Here is an 18,108-nt window from a genome sequence, read left to right on the forward strand (position 1 = left end):
ACATAACAGAGTGATAAACTTTTTTAAAAATGTGTTCCAGGCCTTTTTCATTTGCTTCAAATTGTTGAAAATGTGCACTAAATAAATAACATGTATGAGTGTAAAAATTAAAATATCTTTCCGATCGAATACTCTATTGATGGAAAAAGATTTGTTCATCTTTCTGTTTTGATTTACATTTTATAAAACCTTCCAACTTCATAGGAAATGAAATTGGTCCTAATATTCATATTTATCTGACGTCATCTACACGCTAACACTTAATAATGCACGCATAATAATGCCATGTACAGTAAAGTCTCGTTATATTGATATTCTCGGGAGTCCGAAAAAATATCGATATAACCGGGACTATCGATATATCCGACCCTGCGCGCATGTAGTTTTCTCCTTGCGTTCATAGAAATAGTATCGTAATAAGCGGTACTATCGATATAACCGATATCGATATAACGAGACTTTACTGTATATGTTTACAATCTGTTTTTGTGTTTTATAAGTGTGATGTCTTCGCAGCCCAAGCCCGCCGGTTACGCCCGGGCACATCTGTGACCTGCCGTTGACATGTTCTGTTCCTGTACCGTACAGGAAATCACTGTCATGGAACACCCTACGTGCTAGGAAGCGCGCCGAAGCTAAAGAGGTCTCGGTGTTGGGAATCAGAGGTCACGAGAATGGCCTCATACGTAAGACAAAAGAAACTACGCCCCCTCCTCCGCTGCTTGCCTCCCCTGTTTCCAGGGCGAAGGGCAAAGTGAGTAATGGCGACAAGCGCCTGTCATCTGCCTCCCACTGAGCACACTATTCACAAAAAGTTCAGGATATTCAGCTTTCAAGTAAAATTTCTACATTAAACAGTAAAGCTGTTCATCATAAATTTTCAAGCGAAAGCAGAATAAGGCAAACTTTTTGTGAGTTACATGTAAACACCTAATGTTGTGGCCCATGAATTTTTTGCTAACGCGTGTGCCTGTCTATGTGCGCATGTTTGTGATGTGTCCCCACAATGACAAAGCGTTGCTTTTCTGCTCAACTCAATGACAATGGTTCTCAACCAGATGTTAGGATGAACCTTTCTACCAAGAAATCAATGTAATTTATTTTCAATTGAAAATTTTCAACACGGCTATTTGTCCTTTGTATGCTGCATTGACTTTGCTGACTTGATGGGATTCACCAAATAGAATGTGTTCAGTCAGATAACTATGGTATAACCATAACCGAAATAGCTGACTTGACTCTGCTAATGTTGCTGTAACATACTGTTTGTTATTTAATGTAAGTGAAGACAATCAGTTTGATTGCTAGCTGTGTCTGACCAACACCTGCAAGAAGTGAGGGCTGGTAGTTAACAACCACTGAATTTCCAAATATTTGTCATTTCTATGTTTCACTTTTTCCCCAAAATGTATTTTCCTAACAAGCAATGATTTTGAAAAAGAAGGATCAAGTTAACAGATTTGACGTGGCATAAAAATAGCTAATTCAAATCAGACGAATACAAGTGGCCATTACAGCAAATCTACATTTCAGGTTTATTGTTGACATAGATCAAATAACACCAATATTATTTCAATACTTATCATTACAGTAACAGCGATCCATGAACTCACAGCTGTAAACATTGATTAAATACATTGCTCCGGTGCTTACCTGTCTCTTCAACATAAAAGGACCAAGCAGCTCAACTGTAGAGAATGAATTGGATTGGATTGGATCGATCACCTATCATCTATCTAGCATCCGTTGACGAAAAGACATTGTCTCACATCTCTTGTCCCACATAAATCCGCTACAATTCCAAGCCATGACAGTTCCACATACGCATAGGCGCTCTGCGCTGATGCTCCTTTCTTCTTATCGGGGGCTCCTCAAGCCATGCATCCATCCAGCCACAGACTGTCCAACAGCACCGACCTTTCCGCTGAACAAAGCGGGGCTGTGAAGATGCTGCCCATTACAGCTGCAAAAAAAGCACAATCACCCCAGATGTGTCCAGCGATGACAGTCAAATGACACCGACATTCCCCTTGTTCAAAAACAGGACTGCATATTCATGCTGCCAAAAGTCACAACCGCTCAGCGCAGTCTCTTCCTTGATGAATGTCGTGGCCAAAAATGCTGAAAAACAATCTGTATTTCACACGACGCACAACACAAAGTGATGAAAGAAAACACAAAAACAAGACAAAAACAACAACAAAAAATAATTCATCAAGCTGCTTACATTTTCAACCCTAAATTTAGTAACTCATTCTCTGTTGTTAAATTAAATTGTTGAGAAATAACTTTTATTGCAAACTCTGATATTTCATTGTGTGTAAAAAAAAGACAGAAAAAAATAATTTCTCAAATGTAATTTATGTTAACTCATTCACTGCCATTCACAAATTTATTCGGGAATTGAAAGTATGATGTTGAATGCCATTCCTGAATTTGTTCGGGTTTTGTTTTAAATAAAGTGCGGGCCATGACCTCTGCCAATGTTTTTTTACCTTCCACAAGGGGCAGCATTTCCCTTTTTCCATGTTAACACTTTGTTTCAGCTGCAGCTGTTGTTATATAAACCGATATTTTTGTATTGCATTGTACTTTGGGCAGACGCAATTATTTCAAGCTCATATAACTCCAGACACATATAATATAGTAATTAACTCTTTTTCTGATGAAAGAAGAGTCTATGTAGAGAGTTTAACATACCTGTCAACCTTGGCTAATAGCTGCCCTTATAAATCAGAATCAGAATCATCTTTATTGCCAAGTATGTAGAACACACAAGGAATTTGTTTCCGGTTGAACACACTGCACTAGTATCATCTGCAAAAAAAATTGCAAAGAGGCACTATACAATTTGGGCTACTGTTCAAAGAATTAATGGCTTGGGGGAAGAAGCTGTTTAAATGTCTGCTGGATTTGGTGCGCATGGATCGGTAGCGCCTGCCCTAGGGGAGTAGCTGGAAAAGGTGGTGGGCAGGGTGCAGTATGATTTTCCGCACCCTAGTTTGGAGTCTTGCAGTGTGCAAGTCCTCGAGAGTGGGTAGGGCGGTGCCAATAATTTTTTCCGCCGTCCTAACTGTCCGCTGAAGTCGGATTTTGCGGATTTTTGCAGCCCCGAACCAAACAGTGATGGAAGAACACAGGATGGATTTGATGACAGCCGTGTAGAAATGTTGCAGCACCTCCTGTGGCAGGCCATGCTTCTTTAGCAGCCTCAGGAAGTACATTCTCTGTTGGGCCTTTTTTAGGATAGAGTTGGTGTTGACCTCCCACTTCATGTCCTGAGAGACTGTGATTCCCGGGAACTTGAAGGTCTCAACGGTTGACACCAGGCAGTTGGATAGTGTGAGGGGTAGCTGTGGTGATGGATGTTTCCTGAAGTCCACGATCATCTCTACTGTCTTGAGCGTGTTCAGCTCCAGGTTGTGACGGCTGCACCAGAGCTCCAGCTGCTCCACTTGTTGTCGGTACGCAAATGATTACAATTCCCGTATAAAAGTTGTAGTACGCCGTACATTATTTGAAATGATAAAAAAACGCTAACACAAGAGGAAATGCAGTTTACCGGGCATGCGCACATTATGCTTTCATAATCGCCCTTGCGCAGCGATAAAAAATATATACATATGATCGAGTATTACTTTTGCTCCCCTTATTAATGATTGCAATTTTACTAAATCAGAGAAGTGGTCCGCAGCCATAAACGGGTTATTATGCTCCGCAAGAAAATGGCAGAAGAGAATTTCAGCATTCATGACTTTGTGGGATGCCACAGGATCAGCACTAGATACGAAGTGTTTGGTCAATGGAACATGAGACTTGCTTTTGGTTATATTTTCCACGTGTCCGGCAGTTTTAAAGTGGCTCTTTAGATCATAAAATCCACTTGCAGCAACTTTTACGTCCTTTTTACATAGAAGGCAGAACGAAAACTAAGGATCCTAGAGTTTTTCTCTTCTTACTTGGCAGTTCTCCAATGCTTATTTCTTCGTTATAACTAGTTGATTTTGCGATTGCAACACAAATGCCGGACTTCAAATACGGAGACGGAAATACAAAATCAAATGAAAGCAATGTGACGCGCATGCACGTGTCATGGTGCATCGACAAAGACTCGATAACCGCAGATTTTTCTTTTTGTATAAAATATGTTATACGGCGTACACAATTCAAAATGATGAAAAAGAACATATAATACGGGGAAAACGTATAAGTTGACAGTCCTAAAATTCAATATTCTTTGGGTCCTGGAATTCAACTGAAAAGTGTGGACATTTTTGCACATGTCTGGCAGTGAATGAGTTAAAAAGATTTCCCTTCACGGTGGTTCAACCCTGTAGACATTTTGCACAAAAGCCTCTTCACAATTGTTCTTTAAGACCTTGAATAATGTTTCTGTCAAAGGTTTAAGAGGGTAAAACACGTAACAATTTAATGGGTCGGCACTTAAAGTTGATCATAGTATGGTTAAGAAACACTGAATATGTGTTTTATTTTGTGTGCGGCTCTTGGTGTGTGTGTGCATGGGAGGGGGTGTGGGGGTTAGTAGTAAATATTTCCCAGCCATGAATAAAGCATAGATGGGTGAGGTTGTCCTTTCAAATGTTTTTTTCTGTTTTGTCTCGTTTTATATCTTTGGTTACTTGTGAAAGCAATGAACTAATTCACTTATTTTTTTGGGGGGGGGATCAATGCTTTTTTTACTTTTGATGAAAAACATCATCCTGTAGACTACTGGTTCTTTTTCAATTATGCACCCCATGTGATCTTAGTTTTCAGCCAAGTAACCCCTAATTATCGCAAAGCATTTTGGCATGTAAAAAAATCATACATATGGTGCATCAGTATCTGTTCTTGGAGTTGTTTCTTTGGTAATATTTGGAAATGAATGCAAAGATTATTTTATCAGCACCGTTGTATTTTAAAATCTCACAAACTCCCTAAAGTACCTTCATGTACTGCCATATGGGAATCTTTTTCACACTTCCTCATTACCCCATGCACTACTTCTACAACGTTCCTCCCATGTATTTCTATTGTTGCATAATTCTCTTTTTCCACTCCCTCACCTGCTTCCTCACCAGGAGGTTCACACTTCAGATGAATCAGACTGTGACGATGATCTTGACCCCAAAACTGGCATGGAGGTACATTGAAAAAATAGTTTACTGCAAAGCTCCCATCAGAAAAAAAGTCTTGTGTTTTAGCAAAAATCTCTTTTTTTAATGAAGGAAGGGAGGATTCATGCGTCAAATAACTGTTCTCATGTCTGTTTTCCAGCTTTTCAACCCAAACTTCATCCAGGAAGGTAAGAATATATACACAGGGGAAGAGAGAAAAATGTAGCCCTTTCATCCACCTTGTAATTTGATAACGTGATAAACTGTCCATTGTATAGTGAGTGCTGTCCCTGAAAGTGTTAAATATTAAAACGTAAAGACATTTATCGTTTGACATGGACAATAAGATGGGGTAGCCAGCCATTAGGCACTTCAGACGACCAGGATGCAAACTGGCAATGACAGCCCAGGACATACTATTGTATATGTTCTGTCTTTGATCCCATATGCTTCCTGTGCCAAGTCGCTCCAGAGTTCCTGGTGCCGCTCTCCGACATTGTGTGTGCTTTCGGGGAGACGGTGGTCCTCTGCTGCAAAGCGTGTGGACGACCCAAACCCTCCGTCACCCTAAAGGGCCCCGACCAAAACCCAGTGACTAGCAACAGCCGTTTCACCATTGACATCAGGTGCTTACCCACATTTTAGTCTTTGTGGCTTTCCTGTTCCGTGACCTCTTTCTTGATCTGTTTTTGATCTTCAGGGAGACGGGGGACATCTTGTTAAAGATTTGCAACCTGATGCCACAGGACACCGGCATCTATACCTGTGTGGCCGTCAATGATCACGGGTCGGCCTCATCATCCGCTTCCATCAAAGTGCAAGGTAATGCTCTTTGAAGGAGGCTAGTGTGGACACTAGTCGTCTGTCCCAGCAAAGACTTCTGCGCTGGACTTTTTCAGATAAATAGACCGACACACCCCATTTCTTCTTCTTCTTCTTCTTCTTCTTCTTCTTCTTCTTCTTGTTATTGGAGCGGCCTGGTAGTCGAGTGGTTCGCACACAGTGCAGAGGTCGTGAGTTCAAGTCCCAATCCAGCCTCCTTGTGTGGAGTTTGCATGTTCTCCCCTGGCCCACGTGGGTTTTCTCTGGGTCCTCCGGTTTCCTCCCACATTCCAAAAATATGCATGGCAGGCTGATTGAACACTCCAAATTGTCCCTAGGTGTGAGTGTGAGTATGAGTGCGGATGATTGTTTGTCTCTGTGTGCCCTGTGATTGGCTGGCAACCAATTCCGGTGTCCCCCGCCTTGTGCCCAAAGACGGCTGAGATAGGCTCCAGCACCCCTCGACCCTTGTGAGGATTAAGCGGTCTGGACAATAGATGAATCAATGTTTGTTCTGTTAAATGAAATTAGTTTATTCTCATTGTAATGATATGGGCAAATCGTATTTGCCTGTTCGACTAGCGACGCCTGGCTATAGACCAAAACGGAGCATGTGCTGCTGCGAGTCAGTCGTGCGAGAGTCTATGAGAGGCACACATGTCAATTGCCTTCTCCCTCGAACCAGGACAGCAGTCCTAATAAAGAACCTCAACTCTATCCAGAAGTGGTCTCATTTACCTAACCCGCTTACACAAAGCAACACGCTCATCAGAATCAAAATCAGAAACAGATTATTCTGTTCATTACGAGTGTCGCTTACAAAGGGACGAGAGTGACGATGAAAGGTATCAAATACACTTGAAGCCCAACAGTGAGCAAGGTGAATACACTGTAATCAGACAATGACCAAGCGGCTCCTCATTCCTTAAATACTCAGCAAGGCTTGATAGGAAAATTCAGCACACCCTTCACTCTTTGCTGAGTTTGATTGGAAAAGGTGCTGCCCGATTGGAAAAGGTGTTAGGCCCGTTAATTGACCTGCACAACATGCAACCTGCTTTTCTTGTTTTGGCTCGGTTCCACAATGAAAGACCTACGGCGGTCCTAATGCGTCACTGATAAGTTAACACACAACTGCTGTCTATGTTGCCAATCTACAGTGAATTTTTGCTACGTTGAAGGTATCCCAGCAGCCCCTGGTAGACCAGTGGCTCAGGAGGCCAGCAGTACAGCCGTGATGCTCCACTGGCCGCCTCCGGCCTCATCTGCCCACTGTGGAGTCAGCAGCTACACGGTGGAGTACCGCCAGGAAGGTATGACCTATTTACGAATTGAACGTTGAAGGATTTTAAGATGCCCAGGCTGAAAATTATTCTCCTTGGCCCAGACTCGCTGCTGTGGCAGCAAGTGTCCAGTAGCATGGAGGAGTGCTTTCAGGTCGACGCCCTCATCCCCGGTGGTCATTACCAGTTCAGAGTGAGAGCATCCAACCGCTGGGGTCTTGGCCCGCCGTCGGAGCCTTCCAATATGGTTTCACTGTCCAGCACAAGTATGAAAAAAAACCACACACACACACACACACACACACACAAAAATAACTGTGATACAAATGCACATTGTTATGAATCATTTGTGTTTCTTAATATAAAAATGAACCGTGATGTATATTAACCATCATGACTGACAAAAACACTTGCAACACAATTTGTGACGTTTTAGAGGTAGAATGATGGTTACAAATCCTTGCTTTGGATTGGATTGGATTGGATTTGCCTTTATTAGTCTCGCGGTGGAGAAATTTACATTTCACAGCAGCAAAGTTATGAAAGAAATGAAAGTAGAAAAGCAAAACACAGGAGCTGCTGGAAAGGCAGCCACTCTCGCGGCGCCGTCTTGAAGTCAAAAGAACAAAAAAAAACTAAATAACAAATAACATGACAACACAAAGACACAGAGAGACATTCATTCTTAAGCACTTTCTGTACCCTCTTTGTTACATAAAGCAGTTCCAGATGAAAGAGGAGAGGATCAAAGCGTCTCTTCACCAGTGGATCAGGGACATCATGGTGGAATGATGTCTCTTGTGCACGACATTCACAGTTCCACATACGCATCGGCGCTCTGCGCTGACGCTCCTTTCTTCTTATCGCGGGCTTTTCAAGCCATGCATCCATCCACCCGCAGACTGTCCAACAGCACCGACCTTTCCGCTGAACAAAGCGGGGCTGTGAAGATGCTGCCCATTACATGCGCAAAAAAAATACAATGGCCCAGATGTGTCCAGCGATGACAGTCAAATGGCACCGACATTCCTCCCATTCAAAACAGTACTGGCATATACATGCTGCCGAAAAGGCGCAACCGCTCAGCACAGTCTCCTCCTTGATGAATGTCGTGGCCAAAAATGCTGATAAACAATCCATATCCGTTCCACACGACGCACAATAACACAAAGTGACAAAAGAAAACACAAAAACAAGACAAAAAAAGCAAGACTCATGAGAGCACTTGCTGACTGCTGCCTACTCTGGTGCCACCTGTTCATTGAAAATAAAGGGGAAAAAAAGAAGATTATTACATGAATTCATTGACTTTTTACCTTACTCAGACTCTGCGTATGATGGAACAGGAATCCAGTGGAAAGAAAACTTTGAGTCGTCATTTTCGGAAATTTGTGAGATTGGAAGGTAAAATAGACACAACAAAAACATGATGGTGAATCTTTCAGTTTAAATGTGGAATGTGAACTATATTCCCTTTTTCCGTTTTCACCACAGGGGACGTTTTTCGGTGGTGCGGAAATGTTTCAACAAGTCCACAAAGAAAGAGGTCTGACTTAGATTTAACTGCAACGCCCATTGGAAAATTATATTTATTGTTGTTTTATGTTAAAAGACGGAGATTAATTTCTTGCTGTGTCGCTGCATGTGTCGCCGTCAGGTGGCAGTGAAGTTCGTGAGCAAGAAAATGCAAAAGAAGGAGCAGGCCGCTCATGAGGCTGACATCTTGCAACATGTGCACAATCACCAGCTAGTGGCACTGTTGGATACCTACGAGTCACCCACGTCCGTGATGCTGATTCTGGAGCTGTAAGTGATCACTTCATATTATAAACGACCACGCATCTCGCTTGGAAGTGATTGTTCCACACGTGGGAAAATTCAAAGATTGAATCCAGGGAGTAGATCCAACTTCACCCAAAATAAGAAGGCCTTTTCCTCGAGTTCACCTTTAAAGGACAATCGACGTCACTTTTTTGTTTCTTAACTGACATGAGAAAAATGTTTTATAGCATCTAAAATACCCAAACACGCAGTATGTTTTTATTGAAATGCAAAACACCAACAAAAATGACTTAAAGTGTCCAAAATCTGCAAAAAAATTGAGCTGCGAATTGGGCATTTTCAGAAAGTCCCGCCCCCAGTTCGTGACGTCACGCCAAGACATCTTGCATTGCTGGAGAATCAAAACAATGGCTTCAGATTAGGAGAATATGCTTTCTTGTTACACATCCAGTTATGAATATGATTCAAATAGTTTTGAAGAGGAAAGCATACATGTTAGTAATCGATTAAATAATTTATTCCGTGCCATTATGAGACAACATTGAGGGGAGATGTCTCAATGAAAAAGAGGCACAAAATGGCTACCTCCTGTGGCCACCTCCGTTTCCACAGGCTGATAAATTCCTTATATGGAGCTTGGACACCCTCTTCTGGCGGCTTCTGGGTGCAACACGAGGTCCCCAGACCAAACAAGTACAGCAAAATACATTGATGTGATGGAAGGACCGCTACAACGCGTCTTTTTTCGGTCAGGGGCATTCCTTTCGTTACGTCACGTACGGACTCGTCACCAACTCAAAAACAAGACTTCCTGAATATTCAGTGCAAGTCTTATAACGTAAAATATAGCTATATGTGGTGGAATCTTATTAAAATACGCTCAGTAGAAGTCATTTGAAGCCATTTTACAAATTATTGACACAACTCGTCCGGAGACGTCGGTTGTCCTTTAAAGGACAACCGTCGCCCCCGGACAAGTTGTGTCAATAATTTCTAAAATCACTTAAAATGACTTCTACTGAGCGTATTTTCCAAAGATTCCACGGCATATAGCTATATTTTACGTTTTAAGACTTGTCCTGAATATTCAGGAAGTCTTGTTTTCAAGTTGATGATGATGCCTGACGTGACGTCACATCTGGAACGCCCCTGACCGAGAAAGCGACTCACAATGCATTTTGCGTACTTTGTTTGGTCTGAAAACTTCGTGTTGATCCGTTTTGATGGCGAAATTAGAAGGAAAACACATAAATAACATGATGGTGAATCGTTGTGTGTTGCACCATGACTACTATTTGATACTAGTTGACACAAATTCCCAGCAGACAAATCAGTCCATTTTCAACGGGGCTTGGGCGCCATCTTGTGCATTTTCTGGGACGCTACATTGGAGTCCTGACTGCTCGAATTGATGCAAAAGGACTTCTTTAATCGATTGCGAACATGTATGCTTTCCTCTTCAGAACTATTTGAATCATATTCTTAACTGGATGAGTAACAAGAACTTGCCCAAAGTACAGTAAAAACAGTGTCTGAAACTCATGACAAAAAGTTAGCAGACAACAGGTCAGGTAAGTGAAAAGTTGCCTGCCGCATTTTTCACAACTTGAACAACAATGAAACAACAAATTACATTAAAAACATTTTCACAAAGTAAAGTTGTTTTAAAATCAAGAATGTACCTACTACAAATGCTACCGTGCTTAAGTTAAGGTAAATGTGCATGGCTGTAGATTTTGCTGCAGTAGTCGATTGTCATTGTGGTGCACAATACAACGTTTGCATTGCTTCCTACGAGCCACTAAGCCCCTTTCATAAGTCTCACGTACACTTTACAGTCACGGTTTAATGTAAATTTACGTTTTGTAGCGTCACATATCTTGTGAGCTTCTTTTGAATCTTTCTTCTGGGCTGAGGTTCTGTGCATCTATTTTGGAAAATGACATGCAATTGCACGACTTTATAACGCTTGCGAAAGTCCGGAAGAGAGAAGCAGGCTTTTGATTGGCTGCCGTGCCGAGTATGCAAATTTCAACTGCAGGTAGCCGAAGTCTGTGTGCTCGGCGACGGTACACGTGTACTGTTTGCTCATGAAGGCGAGAGCGTCAGTGGAGAGTTTGTTGATCGCGCGGTCAGGACAAACCATCTATGATTTGGAGCATTTTAACACAAGTAGGTATTATTGAGCTTGAATATTTCGTTGTGTAATAATATTTTTTGAATGTTGAAAGTGATTCCATTTTTCAATAAATATTGATTTCTTTAACTTTGCCCCTTCAATGAAAACTTATTAAAAACAGACGCAATCTTGATAAATCACAGTGCATATGTTATTTTAATCTATTTCAATTTCCTCCTCCAAGTATCTGCGAAATAGTATGTACACGCCATATTCCTTGAGACAAATTTATTAACTAATCAGGGATATTTTTCACATTTCAAAGACAGTTAATAAATTGGGTTGTAGTGTTCTTACTGTGCTATGAGGTTTGTACACACTACATTTAAAGGACAACCGGCACCATTTTTTTTTTTGTTTCCCACTGACATCAGAAAAACGTTTTATAGCATCTAAAATACCCAAATCAAGCAGGCTGATATTTTTAGTTAAATGAAAAACACCAATAAAAATGACTTCAAAATGAATCCGGAAATGGCCAGTTTCAGAAGGTCCCACCCCCTTGTTCGTTACGTCACGCCAAGACGTCTTGCCTTGCTCGAGAATCAAAACAATGGATTCAGATTCGGAGAAGATGCTTTCTCTTTACTCATCCAGTTATGAATATGATTCAAATAGTTCTGAAGAGGAAAGCATAAATGTTTGCAATTGATTCAAGGAATCCTCCCATATCAATTCGAGCCGTCAATGACAGCAATGTAGCACCCAGAAAATGCAGAAGATTGCGCCCAAGCTCCGTTGGAAATGGGCTGATTTGTCAGCTGGGAATTTGTGTCAGCGAATATCAAATAGTTGTCTTGGTGCAACACACAACGATTTACCATGCCGTTATTTATGTGTTTTCCTTCTAATTTCACCATCAACACGGATCAACACGAAGTTTTCAGACCAAACAAAGTACCCAAAATGCATTTTGTGTCGCTTTCTCGGTCAGGGGCGGTCCAAACGTGACGTCACATGGGGATCGTCATCAACTCGAAAACAAGATTTCATGAATATTCAGCGCAAGTCTTAAAACTTAAACTATAGCTATATGCTGTGGAGTTTTTGTAAAATATGCTCAGTCGAAGTCATTTGAAGTGATATTATAAATTATGGACATAACTTGTCCGATGGCGTCGGTTGTCCTTTAATGCTTTAGGTTTAGTATTTCCGGCCCAAACACTCCCTCCATATGCTCCTGGCCCGGCCCCTCTGTCAAATTTTAGAACCCAATGCGGCCCGCGAGTCAAAAAGTTTGCCCGCCCCTGGTCTAGAGCAAGGCAAGACGTCCTGGCGTGATGTCACGAACAAGGGGGCGGGACCTTCTGAAACTCGCCATTTCCGGTGTCATTTTGAAGTAGTTATGGGACACTTTAACTAATTTTTATTGGTGTTTTGCATTTGACAAAAAAATATCAGCCTGCGTGTTTTGGGTATTTTCAATTCTACAAAACGGTTTTCTGATGTCAGTTAGGAAACAAAAAAATGATGTCGGTTGTCCTTTAAGCAGAAAGAGGAAAAGCCCAATCAAAGATAGTCGGATGGATAAGCTAAATTATGTTTTGTATGAATATTTATATGTGGTTGCCAGGCTGGAGGACGGTCGTCTATTTGACTATTTGGTCGCCCACGATGAGTTGATGGAGGAGCAGGTGGCCTTCTTCATCCGAGAAATACTGGAAGCCCTCCAACAACTTCACACATGCCGAGTTGCACACCTTGACCTGAAGGTGAAAACGCATTGGTTGCATTTGACTCATTTGACTCATTTCAGACATCTGATATCACAGGGATGTCAAATTCCTCTCGAGGGCTGTTATAAATTTTGGGAAACCATGAGGATGTTTCATCTCTTCCACATACTACACTACAATACGATACAATCGAATACATACTGATTTATATTACGATTTACCAATAGCTGAAAGCTGTAACAAAGCACTGAAAAAAACTGTTAACATAAAAACTATATAATATAAAAACAATACTGTTAACACATTACACACAGAACGCACAATGAATTAACAATAATAATACATTTCATTCATAAGCGCCTTTCAAAACTCTCAAGGTCACTTTACAGTCACAGGATCGGTTTTTCTGTGGGTGAGTAGCGGCAGCTACATGCGCCAACGTTCACTCAACCCAGAATAACTCGAATAGATAGAAAGTTAGCTGGCCAGTTAATCAATAACCCATAGCTAGACAGCTAGATAGCTAGCTAGATAGCTTATAGATAGCAAATAGCATATAGATAGTAAATATATAGCTAGCTTGGAAGCCAGCCAGCTAGCTAATAGATAGCAAATAGAATTATGAATAACTAGTTTTCAAATCTGAACCCAACAATAATGACTGTTATTGTAGTTTACATACGACAATTATTGTATATGTTTATTAGTCTCATACGACAAAGTGATTGAAAGTAGAAAAACAAAAATACATTTGAATTTTTGGTTTAGACTTTATCAAGCATGATAGAACTTCACCTGCTTGATTGGCTCTCGCGGGCCGAATACAATGATGCGGTGGCCCAAATTTGGCCCCTGGGCCTTGACTTTGACACCTGTGTGATATCAGATGACTCAACATGAATTTTAAGATTTTGTTTTCGTTCTCTCTGCAAGCCTGAAAACATTATGGTGGAGCTTCACTCTCCCACACCGTGCATCAAGCTCATTGACTTCGGAGATGCTGTGCAGCTGTCGGCACACCGCCACTACGTACACCTGCTGCTGGGAAATCCGGAGTTCGCTGCACCCGAGCTCATCTGCGGCACCCCGGTCTCTGTCGCGACTGATGTGTGGAGTGTTGGTGTCTTGGCTTACGTCATGCTCAGCGGCGTGTCGCCCTTTCTTGACGAATCTCCCGAGGAAACCTGCGTCAATATCTGCCGCCTTGACTTCTGCTTCCCCGACGATTACTTCCGGGATGTTAGCCAGGCAGCGAGGGATTTTGTGTCCTCTGCGCTCCAGCAGGATCCAAGAAAGAGGCCGACTGCTACTTCCAGTTTGCAACACCCATGGGTGGGCCGCGGAGGAGCTCATGGCGGAGAGTACTCCAAGACACCACTGGACACAACGCGATTAGCCACATTTATTGATCGAAGAAGGCAACTTCATGACGTGCGTCCCATCACCAACATTAAGGGACTGGTCAGCAACAGTATGGGAAACTCACTGTGACAAATACGAGTGTCGGGACGCTTGCTCGAAAAAAAAAAACAAGATCGGAAATATATTTTCACGATTAAATTATGACATCTATTAATGTGTAGTTGCCTAAACCATACATATGTTCACAGTTACTGGCATTTGTGACAGCGCTGACACAAGTAAAAATGTTGCCAAAAACTTTTTATGTTCTGTTTTGCATTGTCCCAATGTTTACTCTTGTCCTCAAGCTTCCTGGAGTCGAAATATATTTGTTTTGTAAAGGTACTGTGAAGAGAGAACCTGTGATGTTTCAATACACACTTGGTTGGAAATTTGATCAGTATGAAAGTGGTTTCAGTCTCCCTCTGGCCAGCCGAATGATCCCAAACTGAGGTGGGTGGACACCAATGTCCACCCACTTTTTCTGGTCACCACTAGCTCTTGCTCAGGAACACGTGCAAGGCATTTGAATCAGGAGAGGATTTGGGTATTTCGTTCATAAGCCTGAGCAGTTATTTAATTTAATGAAAATGTGCTGTTGCTAAGTCACAAACATTCAGAGTGAACCTAGATCAACACCGATATTGCTTCGGAGTCTTTCGGGACTCCTGAGGAGAGTGTTGTGACAATGAGAAGTTGACATTCATCACTGATCTTTACGGCAGCCTTACATACTTTTTGCCGAAAGACAAAGTACTGTACTGTTACTCAGGGTCACTCAGACCAGATGTGGATCACCACACCTGGTAGTCCGTTGGATGGCAGGATAAACCCTAACCAAGGAGAGCATTGTAACGTGAAAATTACCCACTCGTGACAGTTTAATATTATTTGCCAACAATCATATTATGTCATCAGTAAGAGATGAGAGGCACCCCCGCCACTGTCATTTTTCGTTTCTTGAACAATCTTCAGGCAATCAGGTAAAAAAAAAACATTGCTATTGAGTTGATGTAGAGATTCCAGTTAAAGCCAAGACATTGCAATGAATTCCAGTGTTACGCTTCCGTTGCTCTAGGACTATTTCTATCTGATGTTTTGTTAGCTTTAGTTCAGCTAATGTTAGCTTTTGCTGCAAACCAGGGACTTAACAGGAAATATGATGGCTCCTCACCGTGAAGAAGTAGCGTAAAGAGGCTTCGACACGAACACACTTTAGTTCAATTGAGTCGAACTCTTTGTTTCTCTCCCGGTGTAGTTCAATTGATCAAGGGTGAACACAGCAAACCCCAATGTGACTCTCTCCATATTTGAGCTCACTGATATTTACCCTAAAGGTCTCTGTTCCCATTTCTCTATCATAGCAGATCACACTTAAAGACAATTATTGATTGTGTTACATAACAAGTGGAATGTAAACATATCAGTGTTGACTGAACAGACACGTCTGTGAATTAGCATGTTCGCAGTTAGCATCCGCATTGATGTATAATGGCAGCACATTAACCCATTTTTCCAATGCTGAAATGGGAATATGCTCCATTCTTGTGCTTTTAAAATGCACTTGAGGATGTACTGGTGTGTTGTCAGCTGCTTGATTATGACTGAAGATCGCAACGAGCACCATTTCCACTCTATTTTGTTAACATTTCAAATTGATTGCTATTATTTTGTCCATGGTGCTTTCTTCCTTATCACAGACATTTTGTTTGGATTATTATCCATATATAATATGGACCATATTGTTCATATCTTACTTCAGTTCACAACATGGGACATAAATGTGTATAGTGGACACCTGTTTACATCAACCACAGACGCATCCATTTGCAGATTGTTTGTTAAAAATGTTTCATACATTTGTTTATCATTTTAACAATATATAAATGTACGAATGTTTTTATGGGGATGGAGGGTTATTTTATCTTATTTTTTGTTCAGGCCAATACCATTTTTGGTTGAGAACACTCATGGAATGTTTTGGGGGTTAAAAAGCAAAGGTACTCTTGATCTCCTCCTATAATTGTGGACAATTATTATTATTATTATTATTATGATTATTATTAGTTTTTTTAACTTTATGTTACTTCCGGGTTGAGTGAACTCTGGCGTGTGTGGCTGCCGCTGCTCACCTGCAGAAAAAATATCCTGCGACTGTAAAGTGACCTTGAGAGTTTTGAAAGGCGCTTATAAATGAAATGTATTATTATTATTATTATTATTATTATTATTATTATTATTATTATTATTATTATTGCTGTTATTGTTATTATTGCTGTTATTATTTTGGCAGTGCTCGATTCAAACAGTAATTGACCAAATTCCCCTATGCAAGATAAACAATATTTTGCTCGTTCTGGTTTGGAGCCTGATGGAATTTGAGGTGCTTTTTCTTCAATGCATTTTAAAACACTGAATAAGTTTCATCAACAATTGCAACATGTTTTTTTTTTTTCAGCATGTATTATGGACAACGTTTAGGTTTTGGATTCTATGGTTGTGACATTGAATTCACTCCGTAAACACAGAATTTTGCCGTAAGGTATCATCATAACGTGACTGTTTCAAATGAGCAAAAATTGTTTTTTTTTCCACAACTGGCTGAACTGAACTTCACTTCCACCATGTGTCATTTGTCGACTTTGGAATAAACTGGACCTTTTGCCACATGGGGTTAAGGAATTAATTCCTTGACTGTCCTAGTCCTCTTGAACAGCACCACAGCGACTTACTTTAGCTTATATTCTCAATGTTTACAACTAAATGTGTGGTGTCTTATGTAGACTGTAGAATCAGGGGCACTGTGCATGTATATAGTAAATCACAATGTTTGAAAAATCTGAATCTAGAACATGTCTAGAGTGGAAGATGACTTCCGATACTGTAAATTTGTGCTTTTCACCGACCAGCGTCTGAAGGCGCTGTGTTTAACGTCAGAATGTAATCGCATTGGTAATGTCATCCTCTTCATAGCTGGCCCGAGGCTCTGTTCTTATTCAGAATGATTCTAGGTTTGACCGACGACCCATCCAGGGTCTAGTTTGCCTTTAGCCTCGAGTCAGCAACCTCAAACAAGATGTACATCGAAGAATTTTATACATAATTGTGAGCATTTATGTTGTAGCAGGGGCTGTGTATGGTGAATTAAAAGAAATGTTTTCGTTTCGCCTCAAAGTTTGAAAGAGTTGTGAAAGGACCGCAAAGTCACAGCAGTAAACAACGCCTTCCCTGCTCATCCGAGATGTATCCTCCCGTGAGGTTCAACACAGTCATTCGTCATCAATGCTATCAGTCCCGAATAAAGCTACTCATGTCTGTGCATCATTAACCATCCATCAAAATTACTGGTTTGTTTACTCTTTACCAATAAAAACATTTTATTGATATTTAAATAAGCGGCGTAGCATAATTTTTGTGCATACTGCAACATGTGAAGCAGTTATTTCACGTATTTCACAAAGGCAAAAAATGAAGCCCAACTGAATAAAAATTCTAATAGTTAAAAAGTTATTACAAGCTCGTGGTTTATTTTAATATCTGAGAATTTAAATGGAATAACTTGAAGATTTAATGATAGAAATTTGATTTAGACAATTTCATGAAACTTTACATGTTATTTTTGGTATTCACTCATCAAAATCTTTTCTTGGAATACTATAACATTTTGCCTGAAGAATAGCACTTTTCACGAGTATCATTTTCCGTAATGTTACTTTTTTGAACACAATCATACTTAGTTGTCAAAAAATGGGACTTATCAAAATGTGTCTTTTGGGGACCAATTACTATCGCTTTTTTGTTTAGAAAAACAGCAATCACATCTGAATATAAAAATAGTATTTCAAAGA

General features: G+C 40.8%; 1 protein-coding gene across 1 annotated transcript in view; it reads left to right on the top strand.

The window, feature by feature from the left end:
• kalrna (kalirin RhoGEF kinase a) overlaps positions 1–17,643 on the top strand; it is a 200,152-nt gene extending 182,509 nt beyond the window's left edge. Inside the window, exons 57-68 of the mRNA XM_089002867.1 lie at positions 589–754; positions 5,082–5,144; positions 5,278–5,305; positions 5,581–5,743; positions 5,818–5,939; positions 7,121–7,252; positions 7,327–7,488; positions 8,548–8,626; positions 8,717–8,768; positions 8,880–9,028; positions 12,757–12,895; positions 13,793–17,643. Of these exons, the coding sequence (XP_088858993.1) occupies positions 589–754; positions 5,082–5,144; positions 5,278–5,305; positions 5,581–5,743; positions 5,818–5,939; positions 7,121–7,252; positions 7,327–7,488; positions 8,548–8,626; positions 8,717–8,768; positions 8,880–9,028; positions 12,757–12,895; positions 13,793–14,350 (1,813 nt within the window). The 3' untranslated portion in view covers positions 14,351–17,643. The remainder of the gene's footprint in view (positions 1–588; positions 755–5,081; positions 5,145–5,277; positions 5,306–5,580; positions 5,744–5,817; positions 5,940–7,120; positions 7,253–7,326; positions 7,489–8,547; positions 8,627–8,716; positions 8,769–8,879; positions 9,029–12,756; positions 12,896–13,792) is intronic.
• Positions 17,644–18,108: the final 465 nt, after the last annotated feature.

The sequence above is a fragment of the Hippocampus bargibanti genome, linkage group LG08 (assembly GCF_051943395.1).
Source record: "Hippocampus bargibanti isolate YZ-2025 linkage group LG08, ASM5194339v1, whole genome shotgun sequence".
Classification (NCBI taxonomy): domain Eukaryota; kingdom Metazoa; phylum Chordata; class Actinopteri; order Syngnathiformes; family Syngnathidae; genus Hippocampus; species Hippocampus bargibanti.